This window comes from Protomyctophum bolini (genome assembly GCF_963924005.1).
Source record: "Protomyctophum bolini genome assembly, chromosome: 14".
In the NCBI taxonomy this organism is placed as follows: Eukaryota; Metazoa; Chordata; class Actinopteri; order Myctophiformes; family Myctophidae; genus Protomyctophum; species Protomyctophum bolini.
The window spans coordinates 18322211-18338814 of NC_137875.1; the positions used below are offsets into that span (position 1 = coordinate 18322211).

A 16604-nucleotide genomic window follows, 5' to 3' on the forward strand; every position below is an offset into this window, starting at 1 on the left:
TATCTCCACTGAAACAGCGGGGGGCTAATTGGACTAGTGAAGGACACCTCAAGGGTAGGTGTGGAACGAGGGCAGTGTTGTATTTCTCATTTATTACAGTGTATCAACCCAGATTACTCTGAACTGATTAGGTGTACATACCATACCACCAGCCATTACAGTCATTATGTGATATTATGGTGGTGTTGCTTACTGAAAATAGCAGATATAAGTGCACTTGTCTCCTACTTATAGTACTTGCACTACATAGACGGCCATGAGTGGCTAGAGAGGCGCCACTGCGCGCCATGCAGGCCCGTCGCCACGGGGGTGCCAGAGGGGGCCTGGCACACTCGGTTGCATCATCATCATGTGTGCCCCCCATGTGAGTCCGACTAATGGGGGATCGCCTACATGACTGCTTTAACATGCACTTAACAATGGGTTAAATTTATATAGCCTACAAACGTATTCCATTCATGGCTATGCAACTGTGATGTGTGATTCATGTGGCCTACTACTTGACAAAGGTTGTAGCCTCACGGAATAAGCCTACTGGCAAACACTGCTGTTTCTTTCCAGTGTGCCAAAATGCACACTAACTGCGTGCATGCGCGTACATGACAGGCAGTGTAGTGGGATGCAAGCCGGGGAAACACTTTCTTATTGGCTTTCCACATGATCAATATTTAAGGGTGTGTTATTTAAACTAGTCCTTACCCGTTGTGAGATATTGCCCCCTCATAAAAAAAGTTTAATGAATGAAAACAGCACTAACATGAAAGTATTCGTACAAATGCATGGTAGGGAAATATGTTCATTGCAAGGACCACAACATTTACACTTATTAGCCCACAGACCCCCATTTGAAAAGTATGAAGGCCCCCCAGTTTGACATGCACCACAAACTAATGTAACAAATGTATTTTGTGAGTCGCACAGATGAAGTTATAGGTGCATTTGCGTCCAAAATCTGCACAATTTTGAGCTCTGGCTTGAGAAAACTCATGGCTTTTGCAACCTGTGATGTTGTGAGCTTGTAGATTAGCTGTTTTCTCCTGAGTGTGCGCATTATCTCCCCAAAAGCATGTTTTTGCAACAATCGTTTGAAATTTCCGCATTTGCGGCACCCCCTATGGCTGAAAATGTAATTGCTTTGGGCTCTCCGTTGATTAAACCACCCACGACATGTGAATGAAATTTATGGGGTGGATGGACTATGAAAATACTGGCTGTGGCGTTTTCATCGGATAGGTCCAGAGATCATGTGTAAAATTCAAAGTGGCGGAAAATCTATCCTGACGCAAATGGCCGTGTCCTATATGGGGAGATGCGTCATGGCCCAATAAAGGAATCCAGGGAAAGTGAAATTTAGATTTTACGTAAGTGTTGTAAGGCGAAATATAAAGTGGGCTGTTATAGCGCCACCATGATGTAATTGATTGACTGATGTAATTATTCATTACATTAAGTGTAACAACAAGTGTTGTGACTGTAGCTCCGACAGTTTCTGAGAGAAAAATACTTGATGTGAGTTTTCGCATTTTCCTATGTAAGTGGATGGGTAATTTTAATGCACTAATAAATTAATTATTAATCAATAATTTGACAAATTGAAAAAAGGGCTTCGTTAAGACCTCCATATTATTATGGTCAATGCCTGTGTGAAAAGTGGGAGTGATTGGTGCAGGCAGTGAGGAGCTACGGAAGTGTTTCTGACAGACATTCATTCATGAATGTTCATGAATTCATGAATAGGATTGGTTTCATAGGATCATCATTTGTTTGTTTTTCCCTAGGCGATCATTGCTTTGCATCGGAAACAGACAATAATAATTTCTTAGCCTAGCTGTTTTCATGAGCTTTGATTGCTGACATTTTGGAGACGGCAGATCCCCTTTATTGCAAGCCACTGACTACAGTGTCAGTGTAAATGTGAAATGGAATCCTCACATGGCCTGTGTAATACACTGTAGAACAGTCAGTGATCAAACGTTTCTGCCAGAGGTTCTGCCGGTTCAAATTAATGGACAACCTCGAGTCAGGCACATCTGAATATTCACCTTGGCTCCATGGCGTAATGGAGCTTGAAGGTGAAGGCTGCCGCGGCGGGCATAGCAAATGAAGACACCTTAATCTTCAGCATGTGCCAAGCAGCCTAATTCTCTAACTGTTTATGGGACAGCACAGCTGCTAGAATTACACAAGACGTGTTCTAATAACGGTGTGGTTTCCCTGTGCGGTCAGTAGGCTACTGACCTGACTGACCCCTTCAGAGCTGCTGCTCCGGCAGTACTGCAGAGAGAGATACTCTGACAGTCAATATGACAATGTGATCCTAAGGCGCCAATTACATAGACCTGAAACTATTGGAGGACTTAATATTATTCGTAGGAAAAAGCTAATAATATTAGCTTTTTCCTATTGGACAAAGGTTTCATTTTGTCAGAACATATTATGTTCTGACAAAATGAAACCTTTGTCCAATTCTACGGAAAATGTAATTACAATTGTATTGCACTAGAATTTCATGCCCGCTTCGCGGCCACTCATTCCAGATTACGTTGCCGCGCACTATGGGAAGAAGGAAATTGCCTGCAGGCTATTCCTGTGTGTGCGTGCAGCCGTGTGTATGTGTACTGGGCAGTTGGCTGTCAGGCGAAAAGAGGCAAAGCGATATGTGTAATGTTAATATTTCGCCACGAACCAAGTAGTGACAAAGAACAATGTTGATGTAAGTAAGGGAATCGCTGTGTCAGTGATATTTAAAATACAGACATTTAGAAGGAATAAGCAAAATCCAATTCCACCCCTTCCTAGTTTGTGTCTTCTCCTGCGAGAGCGGAGAGACGGAGAGAACGCTGCAGATTCTGAATTTCTGAGAGCTAGTGACGTGTGAGCCGGGGGCGGGCCTGGTGTGGGCTGAGAGCTGGTGACTCTGATTGGCTTGCCACATCTTTTCCGCACATCTTTTTCCGAACATGTTTTAATTGGCTGGGCCGCACATCTTTTGGCCACGTGACCAACTTTACAATTGTTAAAATAGATAAGTGCACGGAGGGGTCTCTTCAATTGTGCTACACAGTAAAGATCCTCAGTGTTCGTTTATCCATTCATCCATTTTTAACTCCACGAGTGTACAACTGTAACCAAAATGTATCCATAAATTATAATGGACACGTACGGGTTCATTTGTTTCTTTTTTTTTAGTTAAAATCAACGCTCAGGATTTTCCACTACGGTGTCTCTGGGTTTACAAATGGCCGGTCTCGTGGGTGCTGCAGTCATCATCGTAATCTGGACACATTAGGAACTGAACATCTTCTCAAAGCGCAACGCTGCAACCAAAACAAACACACATGAAAGCGAGATGATGAGTACTCACATTTTGTGAGCACTACTGCAATATAGTAGTATCAATACTGCAATATAGAAATACTCCATTACAAGTAAAAGTCCAGAATTCAAAATGTACTCTAAAAGTACAAAATAATTGGCATCGAAATGTACTTAAGGTACTAAAAGTAAAAGTACTCATTATGCAAAATGTCCCATTTCAAGTTTTTAAATGTATAAAAATCTTTTGGAAATTGCATCGCATCGTGACGCATTGTGAGCTTGTAGATCGGCTATTTCCAAATGGCCGAAATGTATATAGGGCTGAAGCAGTTAGTGTCTGTTTTGTAATAATAATCAAAATCTACAAACCACAAAGTAACTAGTAACTAAAGTTTTCAAATAATTGTAGTAGTGGAGTAAAAGTACAATATTTGACTCTGAGTTGTAGTCGAGGAGAACTAAAAGTATTGGAAATTGGAAATACTCAAGTAAACTACAAAATACCGCAAAATTGTACTTAAGTACAGTATATAGTAAATGCACTTAGTGGCTTTACACCACTGGTGACGGCAACGCTGGTCTGCGTGACACAGTTATGTTGCGTTCACACGGGCAGATGAAACGATGCAGTCCACCATTCATTGTCAATGGAAGACAGTGACGCAAAGCTACGAAGCAGCTATGACCATAAAGTTATAAAAGATAGAGGGCGGACTGCCCCACCCCCTGCTATTCATTTCGATGGAAGTTGCTCAGTGGCGTTTTGAAGCACCCGGAAGAACGGTCTATGTTCTCAATGTTAAACCCCAGCTGCACAGGGTTTCCTTGTGCTAAATGCACGGGCCCATCTGCAGTCCCAGCTCTGACCAGTAGGGCCGTGTGCTTCAACGCTGGCCAGCCCTTCTGGGGGCTTGGCTATGCTTTTTTTCGTTTCATCTGCCCCCGTTAGACAATTATTAGCTCTGAAAAGACACCATCTTGGCAGGTCAAGCAGGAGCCACGGCACTCGTCTGATTCTCCATATTCACATTTACTGGTCTGTTTTCCATTCATGCTGTGTAATGTGATCACAGACAGAACAAGCCCTTTCACACTTAAGAGCATAACCCACTCGTCCCAATCATATTGGGAGCCAGTCTTGGGTTTATGGGGCACTTAAAAGGCCATCTGAATACGACGGGCAAAATCCTGAGTGTAAAATGAACTCTGAGAGTGTGCAAATGGAACCAGACGGACCTGTAAGGGTCCATTTGCACACTTTGAGTTACAAATGGACGAAATGAACACTGAGGTATTTTACGGCGTAGCACAAATTAATGGGTCACTATTGATTGTCATCATATGCTGTTTTAACACCGGTTAACCTCAATGTTTGAACAATTTTCACAAGCGGTTCTCAATTAGCAAAGCATCGATCGGACCAGCAGGTCTCCTAATGGCTGTGGAGTCCCTCTCCGGTGCTGCCTGGTGAGTTGCGGTGTAAAAGAATAACCCGTATCTAGCCTGTCATCTGGCCAGCCAGAGCAGATTGACTGGATAAACCACTCCCTCGGGCCAAAGTCAATGAGGCAAGGAGAGGCAACTCTAGATCCATCACTGTGGATAGATCACCATCAGGCAGGACACTAGAGAAGGTCCCGGGTTCTGCAGTGAGCCCGGCTAAAGGTTCTCCCAGTGTGGTTCTGCAGTGATCAGACTAAAGGTTCTCCCAGTGTGGTTCTGCAGTGATCAGACTAAAGGTTCTCCCAGTGTGGTTCTGCAGTGAGCAGACTAAAAGTTCTCCCAGTGTGGTTCTGTAGTGAGCAGACTAAAGGTTCTCCCAGTGTGGTTCTGTAGTGATCAGACTAAAGATTCTCCCAGTGTGGTTCTGTAGTGAGTAGACTAAAGGTTCTCCCAGTGTGGTTCTGTAGTGAGTAGACTAAAGGTTCTCCCAGTGTGGTTCTGTAGTGAGTAGACTAAAGGTTCTCCCAGTGTGGTTCTGTAGTGAGTCAGACTAAAGGTTCTCCCAGTGTGGTTCTGTAGTGAGTCAGACTAAAGGTTCTCCCAGTGTGGTTCTGCAGTGAGCCCGACTAAAGGTTCTCCCAGTGTGGTTCTGCAGTGATCAGACTAAAGGTTCTCCCAGTGTGGTTCTGTAGTGAGTCAGACTAAAGGATCTCCGAGTGTGGTTCTGCAGTGAGCAGACTAAAGGTTCTCCCAGTGTGGTTCTGTAGTGAGCCCGACTAAAGGTTCTCCCAGTGTGGTTCTGTAGTGAGCAGACTAAAGGTTCTCCCAGTGTGGTTCTGTAGTGAGCCAGACTAAAGGTTCTCCCAGTGTGGTTCTGTAGTGAGCAGACTAAAGGTTCTCCCAGTGTGGTTCTGTAGTGAGCAGACTAAAGGTTCTCCCAGTGTGGTTCTGTAGTGAGTCAGACTAAAGGTTCTCCCAGTGTGGTTCTGCAGTGATCAGACTAAAGGTTCTCCCAGTGTGGTTCTGCAGTGAGCAGACTAAAGGTTCTCCCAGTGTGGTTCTGCAGTGATCAGACTAAAGGTTCTCCCAGTGTGGTTCTGCAGTGAGCAGACTAAAGGTTCTCCCAGTGTGGTTCTGCAGTGAGCCAGACTAAAGATTCTCACAGTGTGGTTCTGTAGTGAGCCAGACTAAAGGTTCTCCCAGTGTGGTTCTGTAGTGAGTCAGACTAAAGGTTCTCCCAGTGTGGTTCTGCAGTGATCAGACTAAAGGTTCTCCCAGTGTGGTTCTGTAGTGAGTCAGACTAAAGGTTCTCCCAGTGTGGTTCTGTAGTGAGCAGACTAAAGGTTCTCCCAGTGTGGTTCTGCAGTGAGCCCGACTAAAGGTTCTCCCAGTGTGGTTCTGCAGTGAGCAGACTAAAGGTTCTCCCAGTGTGGTTCTGTAGTGAGTCAGACTAAAGGTTCTCCCAGTGTGGTTCTGTAGTGAGCCCGACTAAAGGTTCTCCCAGTGTGGTTCTGCAGTGAGTCAGACTAAAGGTTCTCCCAGTGTGGTTCTGTAGTGAGCAGACTAAAGGTTCTCCCAGTGTGGTTCTGCAGTGAGCAGACTAAAGGTTCTCCCAGTGTGGTTCTGTAGTGAGTCAGACTAAAGGTTCTCCCAGTGTGGTTCTGTAGTGAGCAGACTAAAGGTTCTCCCAGTGTGGTTCTGCAGTGAGCAGACTAAAGGTTCTCCCAGTGTGGTTCTGTAGTGAGCAGACTAAAGGTTCTCCCAGTGTGGTTCTGTAGTGAGTCAGACTAAAGGTTCTCCCAGTGTGGTTCTGTAGTGAGCAGACTAAAGGTTCTCCCAGTGTGGTTCTGCAGTGAGCTGACTAAAGGTTCTCCCAGTGTGGTTCTGTAGTGAGCAGACTAAAGGTTCTCCCATTGTGGTTCTGCAGTGAGCCCAACTAAAGGTTCTCCCAGTGTGGATCTTGGCCAGTGTGGCAAAAGCGAGTGCAGGTTCTGACCAGACATGCACTGCCATCCTACTGCAGGCTTAATCCTACCTCAACAGTAGACTGTGTCACACAGGAGCATGTGCTGCTTAATACGTTTGACCGCTTTCCCCCCTTTTTCCTTTTCTTTCCTCCATGGAGAGCAACAAGGACAGGGATGATGGAAGGCAAAGATCAAGCATTCTTTCAAGTCTGACTCCATCCCATTATTTCATATCTTACCCCCCCCTCCCTTTTAATCCCTCGCACCATCCGTGTGGTTTCAATCCCACCCCGGTGTTTAGTGCTTACAAAGCAGAACTGTGCCTCAGAGATTGAGTGTGTCCCAGTGCTTTGGCACCCTCACATTTGCATACACATTGCACTGGGGGCTTTGAAGATAATAGAAAGGGGGGGGAATAAATAGCCATAAATGGGTTAGGTGGAATGAACCTGCCCCCCCCACCCCCTTTCCTGAATTGCTCCCCACAGTGGCTGAGGCATCTGAAGCCTGGGGACTTCTAATATTTTCACAGTGGTACGTCTTCAGTGGTCTGTTTGGTATATGTATGTATGCCTAGCAGGGGAACAGCAGGGCTAAGTATACGACATGATACAAATTCTCCAAGACATCCAAGACAACAGACGGGGCGGGCTAATACCAGCCCGGCTTCATGTGGAGCTCAGACTTGATGTTGCCAGTCTATGACATCAGTCTTCTATGATGTATGACTCTAAATTGGGGCAAGGTTTAAGCCCGATTCCACCACCAATGACTTCCATTAAAGATTAAAGTCACATGCACACACGCATGCACACCCGCAGACAGACAATATTTCCAGATAGCTCGCCTCTAGAGTCATGCCATATAGTTGGGTATAAATACTCTACTGCAGTGGTTCCCAAAGTGGGGTCCGGGGACCCCCAGGGGTACCTGAGGTAGTTCCAGGGGGGACCCATCTATTTTGTTTAAGTATGGGAACCCCTGCTCTACTGTACCTTTGAAGAGAGATCGATTTTCTGGAAGAAAAGAAAATGAGGTGCGCCACACAGTTGTTCGCTCTCATCTTTGATGGTGAATGTGATTACAGTCTCTACTCTCTTCTGATCTTTTTGGCACCTCAGCAGGTCGTGTGTGAATGTTCATGTCGGCACAGTTCAACCAACAGTGTTAAAATGGTGCTTTTCAAAATGTGTTTGCTGAAAGTCCATTTAGTATGTGCAGTTTCTATAACAATACCGGGAAGGAAACGTAACACAATATAACAATGACGGGCAGGCTATGATGACCTACCAATGGGTCACGCAACAATACTAAGCTATTGTCTGGCTTTCTCACTTGCTCAAGGCATATTCACACCCACTCATGTTCTGCTGTGCAAATAGAAATCACATTCTGTATTCTCTTTTCTTTTTTTCCTCTCTCTCCTACTGATTTGTGAGGGACCTTATCTGCCATTCCATGTCAAGAGGCTCATTTTTGAATACCAGTGTTCTTCTCTACATCACTATTTCATTTATTGTTGTTTGGATGAGAGAAATAGAATATTGGCTTGGAGTCTGATAGGTAAACAAGATGGAGAGTGACGCTCTAGCCTAGAGTCTGTCTTGCTCTGTTGAAGCTGTCCGGTAGTCATTTGCTGCCACCATGTGGCCTGTTACCAAATAATTCATACTAGGCTACAGAAAGGTATCCAGGCTTTCATGAGCTTATCTCCCCATTCCCATTGCTTATAGCATTTTCCCCTTACCTGGCATGATATTATATCATAATACTATGTATTGAACATTATATTGAAGCATGGTCAATTGGTCATCCTTACAATGTGTCTCTAGTATACTAGTACAGAGCAGATGCAACATCAGCTTGCATTAAGAATATTGTAACGACTTGGCTTCTTCATTTGAATGGCTGCCTCCATCCTCATTGTTTGAAGAAGGCAGTGTTCAGTCGGAACTGTAAACTCTGAGGTCCCATATCTAATGAACCGTCCAGTACAGAAAATGAAACTCGGAGCGATGTGTTTTTTATGGCCCATTAACTATGTTTACCTTCTTCTGTCAAACCACTTCAACGCACACTTTCCTCCTTCCTATCTTCTCTATCTCTTTATCTCCTCTTTCTTAGTTTGTCTTTTGATGTATGCGTGTGTATATACTGCATAGGATGATTCCTTGACTGCGCTCCTGTGTCGCGCACCGAGTATATCAGATCTATAAGCTTGCATCGCAATGTTGGCTTATAGATAAGCTATGTTCGGTGCTCAACATGGTGCACACAACCAAGTGTAAATCAGGCTTAAGCATGCATGTGTGCTAACCATTGTTTGGGCTGTCCTGCAGGCAAAGGTCCAGAGACCATTTTTGCGGGCCAGAATCTGAACGATAATGAGTGGCACACGGTGCGTGTGTTCAGGAGGGGAAAGAGTTTGAAACTGACCGTTGATGATCTGCCGCCAGTGGAAGGTACTTCTTATCCCACTTCCTAGAATGGAATAGAAATTCACACACTTAGAGTTTAGATCTTCCAAGACAATCGTTGGGCTTTCATAATATAGGTGACCAGTGCCAGTGATTTAAACCACAAGTCGCCAATTCTGAAATGTCACAATAGAACGAAATATATTCTTTCTTTTTTTTTGGTGGTTTTCGTTTTTAGCCACATTAACACAGTTGGAATGTTAAAGAATGTTTTTATACCATCAGAAAGTCGTTTTAGTGTCATTAAGTCATTGTAATTGTTTAAACAAGTCACCATGTCTAATGTTTAACCATTGAGTTAAGCAATGCTAACCAATGCTAATCAGAAAATCAGCTTTCCTTTCAAAGTATGCAAATTCCGCTAAAATCCGCTTTTTTGTACACAATCGTTTTTGAAGATAATACTAGTGTTTTACTAACTGGCTAACAGAAATAGCAGAGAAAGAAGTATTAACCATCGTATTTTGTAAAAAGTGTGTTTATTTTCGGTCCTCCTAAAGCTAATGTTCCATAAGGGGCACTGGTGAATCACAACAAAGGAACATACTGAAATGGCTTCCTGTTTCCAATAGCAGAAGAAGAAGACGAGGATTAATTTAATGTAAACATTGTAACATTGTCACCATAACGTGGCTATTATTAGTTGCTTTGGAATGTACCTGCCATGAAAATTAAGGTCATAATAACGCAGATCACATCGATATGTAATATAGCGCGATATGTACTTGTTTTAGCTACAGGATTGATATCAATGCTAAATGTAGATAAAAGCTACCGTTGCAGGGTTGCCAGGTTCTGAGAAATAAGCAACCCGGTATATGAAAACAAGCCCAAAATAATCGTTTTTTCATACTACAAAATGCCAAATAAATACAGTAGCCTATTTAAAAAAGGAGAGACAACAGGAAAACTATCAAGATAACATTCTCTAATTGTGTAGACTTATTGGTACAGTAGGCCTATGCATTATTTTTCTTTAGAAACAAGGCCAACTAATTATAATAAGCGGACATGGCAACACTGCTTGTTGAGTAATGGAGGAATGAAGGGAAAACAGCGCCCCCTAAAGTCACAGATCACTGCTGTAATCTTTGAAGGTGGAATGCTCTATTTTGACATTTCTGATTCACTAGGTTTCAAATGGTCATATCTTCTTCATTTCCCCCCCCCCATTTCAATGAGCAATACATTATGAAAGGTTACAGTGTGCAGTTTCATAATATGTAAATAACTGAAAAATGACCAGGGCCCCCTTGTATATCAAACCACTGTCCCTGGTCCCTTTTGTTCTGGTAATGGAGCTTCTTATTTAATAAGAAGCTCCATTACCAGAACAAAAGGGAGAAACAAACACATTTAACACAAAAGTGTATTGCCACTGTATGCACTGTAGCTTAATTAAGTGACTGCACTGTATTTTGGTGTTTTGCTAATCTGCAAAAAGCTCTCATGAATTATTTTCATATAGACTAAACAATTGTGGCGGACTTTATTCTTGCTTCAGTTAAAAGGATCTACTGCCTTCAGGCAAATAACAGAATGCACTTGTCGTTCTTCTTTTTCACAAACTGACAACTTTGGCCTCCTTACTGTGACTTCAAGTACAGTTCAAAATTGGATTTAAAAAACTTTTTTAATTACTGTACCTTCAGAGCCTTGCACGGTTTAGTGCCGGTCTAGACTCATTATTGTAAAAGTACAGCCTTAAGTCTGCATGCAAATCACTGCTGACTGCACTGTTTATAATAAGTTTAGGCTAGAAACAAAACCTAATAAGGTGTTTGCAATCAGGAACTTTGAACCTGATTTGAACCAAATTAAGACAAATACCTCCCTCGTTTGATAAATGTTATGTCTAACTTTATTAAGTCTCTTGCTTTAAAATTTCTGTGAATTTTAACTTGTGAATTTAAGATGCAGTACTAAATGTCATTGGTAAAAATGTATTTCAGGTTCATTCTTTGTCCTGTGTCCCTTCTTCCTCTGTGATTTATTAATATGATCTTTAGTAACTATTTGTATAATCAGGAGGCATAAATGACTATTCCCCACTAATAACCTCCCCTCTCCCTCCCTCCCTCCCTCCATCAAAGGTCAAATGGCAGGTGACCACACCCAGCTGGAGTTCCATAACATTGAGACAGGCATTGTGACGGAGAAGCGATTCATGTCCATGGTGCCGTCCAACTTCATTGGCCACCTCCAGAGCCTCTCCTTCAATGGCATGGCCTACATAGACCTGTGTAAAAACGGCGACATCGACTACTGCGAGCTCAATGCCATGATTGGCTTCAAGAACATCATTGCCGACCCGATCACCTTCAAGTCGCGCTCCAGCTACGTGACCCTGACGACGCTGCAGGCCTACTACTCCATGCATCTCTTCTTCCAGTTCAAGACCACCTCCTCCGATGGCCTCATACTGTTTAACAGCGGGGACGGAAATGACTTCATTGTGGTGGAGCTGGTCAAAGGGTAAATGCTTCTCAAACTTTTTCGTGTCAAGGACCCCTGGAAATCCCATCCACTCACCTTTTCATAGGCATGTCCAGAGCCAAGCTAGGCATGTCAATGTGCAAGCATGATACAGTACGGACACCTAAAATCGAACACCATTTGAAATAAATTGTAGGAAAGAATAAATGGACCCATAAAAATGTGTCCGCGACCCACAAATGGGTCGCGACCCACTGTTTGGGAAACTGTGGTGTAGAGTAGACAACTACATGTACATGGAGTTGCCAGCCGCTTCTTTTCAGCTGACAGCCTGTGTAGTTTCGCAGTTCTACTCCCTGCTAAAATAAGACTCCCCAACCAATCTGTAGGAGTCACCGGTGCAGTGACAGAGATCACCTTCCCCTGCCAAGCGCTCACCCACGAACATGACCAATTGTGTTCGTTGGAGCGCCCGGCCAACCTCCACAGTGGTGGATGGTATTGTGCATGTTGGCTCACTGGAAACACTGTGCTACACCAGTGGGTCTCAAAGTGTCCCTTAGTGGGTTCCAAATGGCCCTTTACGGGTGTGAAACTCTGAAGACCCCTTTTTCTCATTCGGAACCAACCGGTGGAAAAGGGGTCTCTGAGAGTGTACAAATAGAACCAAATGAACCCGTAAGGGTCTCTCTCAGAGTTAAAAAAGTTTAAAACTTGGAAAACCACTGCTCACTAAACAGAGCCTTCATTAGTATCATTGGTAACACCTGTGAAGGAAGTAGGGAAGCGGCCTGGAGGTAGGAAGAGTTATTCTGTTTGCATAGAGCCCATTGATACATTATCTCTAAATATCTTTCTCTAGGTATCTACACTATGTGTCAGACCTGGGAAATGGCGCCCACCTGATCAAAGGCAATTCCAACAAGCCTCTGAACGACAACCACTGGCACAATGTCATCATCTCCAGGGACACAAACAACCTCCACATCGTCAAGATTGACACCAAGATCACCACCCAGACTACTACAGGAGCCAAAAATCTGGACTTAAAAGGTGTGTAAAATGGTAAATGGTGCATTTATATAGCGCCTTTATCCAAGGCGCTTAGATTGTGCATTACGTTCACCCATTCACACACACATTCATACGATGATCACGACAGGGGAAACCATGCAAGGCAGGCATCATCATGTGTATGATCTATGATCATCATCAACATTAACAACCTTCATGTCACCTTATGAAACCATTATGGTACTATTTTCAATAATATCAAGTAAAACATTGTTTGTTTGTAATGAAAAGAAAATGCAAAGGATATGAACATATACAAATTAGATGTATTAATATAACAACAGTACAGTATGATCAAATAAATAAAACATTGCATAACCACTGGGTAATTAAAAAAAAATACACTCAAATCAAGCACTAATGATTTATAGCAGGGGTAGACTACAGGCGCTTTAACTAGACGGGGAGAGAGAAAAATATTTAATTAAGATATTCACATCTACAGTAGATATTATCTGTGTGGCAGCCGTTCACTCTCTCCTCTTGCCTCTGACAAGCTTGCAAAGCCTGTGCAGTGTTGATTTTGACAGCAAATTTTGATTTTAGTTTTAGTCATCATAGTCTCTTGAATAGTTTTCATTTAGTTTTCCTCACATTTTAGTCACCTGGAGTGTAGTTCTAGTCGACTAAATATAAGATTTTAGTCGACTAAGTCTACAGTTGATTTAGTCGACTAACATTTTGGTGGGCCTTGATGGCTGATTTTACACATAGCCGATCTACAAGCTCACAACGCGTCAAGCTCTCAACGTGTCGCGCTGCGACGCGTTGTGAGCTTGCAGATCGGCTATTTTCAGCGTGTAAAATGACATGTCTTTTACTTATACTGGATCTCTCTTCTCCACTAGTCCCTTTAGTCTAGTTTTTATTTGTTGACAAGATTGTCAATAGATTTACTTGCGCAAGCAGAGCGCGCAAGTAATCATTTCGCTCGGTCTCTTCAAAGTGACAGCCGTCTTTTTAAACCGTTTTTATGTGTATGCAAATCTGTGCCTGGTTTGCTGGGACCAGATTACACAGATGACCATTTCTCTTACGTCATCACTGAGAGCTAGTCATACATATACACACCATGTACTCTGGTCCCAGCTCTCAACGATGACGTAATGTGTAATCTGGTCCCAGCAAACCAGGCACAGATTTGCATACACATAAAAACGGTTGAAAAAGACGGCTGTCACTTTTTGGCACCAAGTAACCACAGTATACTGCTAATCAAATTACAACTACATACTCTATATGTAGTTGTAATTTGAAATTTGTAATTTGTAAATCTGTGTCTGGTCTGCTGGGACCAGATTACACAGATGGCCATTTCTCTTACGTCATCACTGAGAGCTAGTCATACATATACACACCATGTACTCTGGTCCCAGCTCTCAACGATGGCGTAATGTGTAATCTGGTCCCAGCAAACCAGGCACAGATTTGCATACACATAAAAACGGTTGAAAAAGACGGCTGTCACTTTTTGGCACCAAGTAACCACAGTATACTGCTAATCAAGTTACAACTACATACTCTATATGTAGTTGTAATTTAGTTGTAATTTACATATACACACCATGTACTCTGGTCCCAGCTCTCAACGATGACGTAATGTGTAATCTGGCACCACTGCCGTATCAGGCACAAGTAGTCATTACTGAGATTTGACAGTTTGTAGCGGTCGAAAGTACTTGCGCGCTCTGCTTGCGCACTAGTAGGCCATTTATGGCCATTTATGGCCTACTAGTGTGCAACAAGCAAGTATGCACTCGACAGAGTGCAGTTCTAGTTAGTCTTAGTTTTAGTCATCATAGCTTAGTTTTAATTTAGTTTCAATTTAGTTTTCGTCAGTGAAAAAAGGTAGTCGACGAACAGTTTTCATCTTAGAATTAGTCGACAAAATCAACACTGCTGTATTGTTGTAAACATGGAATACAATGGAGGCAGCAAGTAAGCACCCACTGTGAGTAAACACCTACCGCTAGGGCCACACTCACCGTATGTTGTCTCTTTTACCGTTAACTAAAACCTCCTTCTCTATAAGCACCGACATGACTCATGAAGCTCAACTGGGAATATTTATATATGTGTGTGCTGATGCATCTTTTGACTGTCACTGTGGTTTGTGGAGATGATACCGAGGCGTTGCAAAAGCCAGAAAATGCCAGTGTAGTGTAGTACCGGTAATCACAACAGCAATCAGTAATCATCAGCAATTTGACACTATTTTGTCAGAAACATTATATTATAGCCTGCCACACTGAAGTCTGCTCGTTGAGCAGACTCGGTCTGCTGAAATTAGGCTATGTCTGGAAAGGCAGACAGTGTTTGAATTGGTACCAGTTTGGCTCATTTATTTCTCACTTGAGAACCCTTATTAGCCTACTTATACAGAATATATGTACCACCTCTTACTGGTGAATCTAGCTATGCATGTTCATACCTAGATTCCCTCAGTGACCAAATTTCCCCAGCAGCCAAACTGTCACACACATTTCTAAGTTGGATATAGTGATATGAGGCCAAAATCCATCACTACAAAAGAAGTTGGGATCATTAATGAACCACCTGTACCAGCCTTGGTACAGAATACTATTTTCACAAACTATATATTGCTCAGTGCGTACCGCAGGCAGACTGAAAGGCCAATGCAAATAAATGCACTCCTGTTTATTTAGTCCTAGACCTGAAATCAATAGCCTAAGAATGTTAGCCATCATGCATTGTTTGTTGTGACCGAATACTATGACCACATCTCTAGGCTCTCTAGGTCGTCCTCAGACGAGCCTTCCATCGTCATTTCCAGTCATCCCGGTTCTCCATCTCCATACTGTACATCTGTACAATGTGTACATCTGTACAACTATGTGTTGGTTCCCACAGCACCAGTTTGCTGGCTGTTAGCTCCTGCTGTCTTTGGCAGCTTTTGTCGCTCACTCAGAATATTCCAGCATACAGATTCTCATTGTACTGTGTACTCTTGTGTACTCTTGCTGATGTTGAGCACTACACGTAACATTCTGGTGTAGCACCCGTCTAGAGCCTTCTGCAAAGTTGGCTTCAGGTCCAGCATTCACTGCCATATACTGTAGGAGAACAGATTCTAACGTCACGTAGAAGAAGCTTAGTTTGGTTTGATGGGGAAGGTTGGAGTTCCATACACTGGCTATGCCATTCAGGGCCCTCCATGCAAGTGCCTTCCTCATTTTTATATCTTGCTCTGTTGAGTTGACCCATGAGCTCAGGTACTTGAACTTCCTTCAGAGCAGTGTCTCCTGTCCAATCTCACCTGTGACCTAAAATGAGTTTGACTCCCCTGACTGCATATTTATGATGACACGTTTGACGTTCGTTTTAATCTTTAGTCCTCCACTGTTGCTTTACATCACATTGAATATTTTGTAAATCTTTGGACACTTATATTAAATTATTACTGCTAAAGTTAGCTGTTAGTCTTTACACACTCAATTCAACTTAGAATTGTGTGATGCTAACAAAGAAAGAAGAGCACCCAATCAATAAATCAATTTACACTGACAATGGGGTTGTTTATGGCACACAACTGAATACGTTGAATATGATTTATCCTTTGTAAATCCTTTGTAAAAAGATAAATCTGCATATATTGGCTGCAACTTTATCCTTTTTCCGAGGTATAATGTGTGCTGAAAGGACGTACTGAAAGGACGCTTGCATGTGTCAAATAAGGCTTTATACAGCAATCAGTAATCATCAGCAATTTGACACTATTTTGTCAGAAATATTATATTATACGTAGCCTGCCACACTGAAGTCTGCTCGTTGAGCAGACTGGGTGAGCTGAAATTAGGCTATGTCTGGAAAGGCAGACAGTGTTTGAATTGGTACCAGTTTGGCTCATTTATTTCTCACTTGAGAACCC

The 16604-nt window shown here is 42.8% G+C and overlaps 1 protein-coding gene across 19 annotated transcripts in view; it reads left to right on the forward strand.

Annotated features, from left to right (window-relative positions):
• Positions 1-16604, forward strand: part of LOC308328710 (neurexin-1a) — a gene marked incomplete at its 5' end in the record, with an annotated part of 423001 nt that overhangs the window by 190641 nt on the left and 215756 nt on the right. For all 19 annotated transcript variants that reach the window (XM_080782790.1, XM_080782779.1, XM_080782794.1 and 16 more), the window contains 3 exons: positions 9068-9190; positions 11299-11680; positions 12504-12694. In XM_080782790.1, the coding sequence (XP_080638916.1) occupies positions 9068-9190; positions 11299-11680; positions 12504-12694 (696 nt within the window). The remainder of the gene's footprint in view (positions 1-9067; positions 9191-11298; positions 11681-12503; positions 12695-16604) is intronic.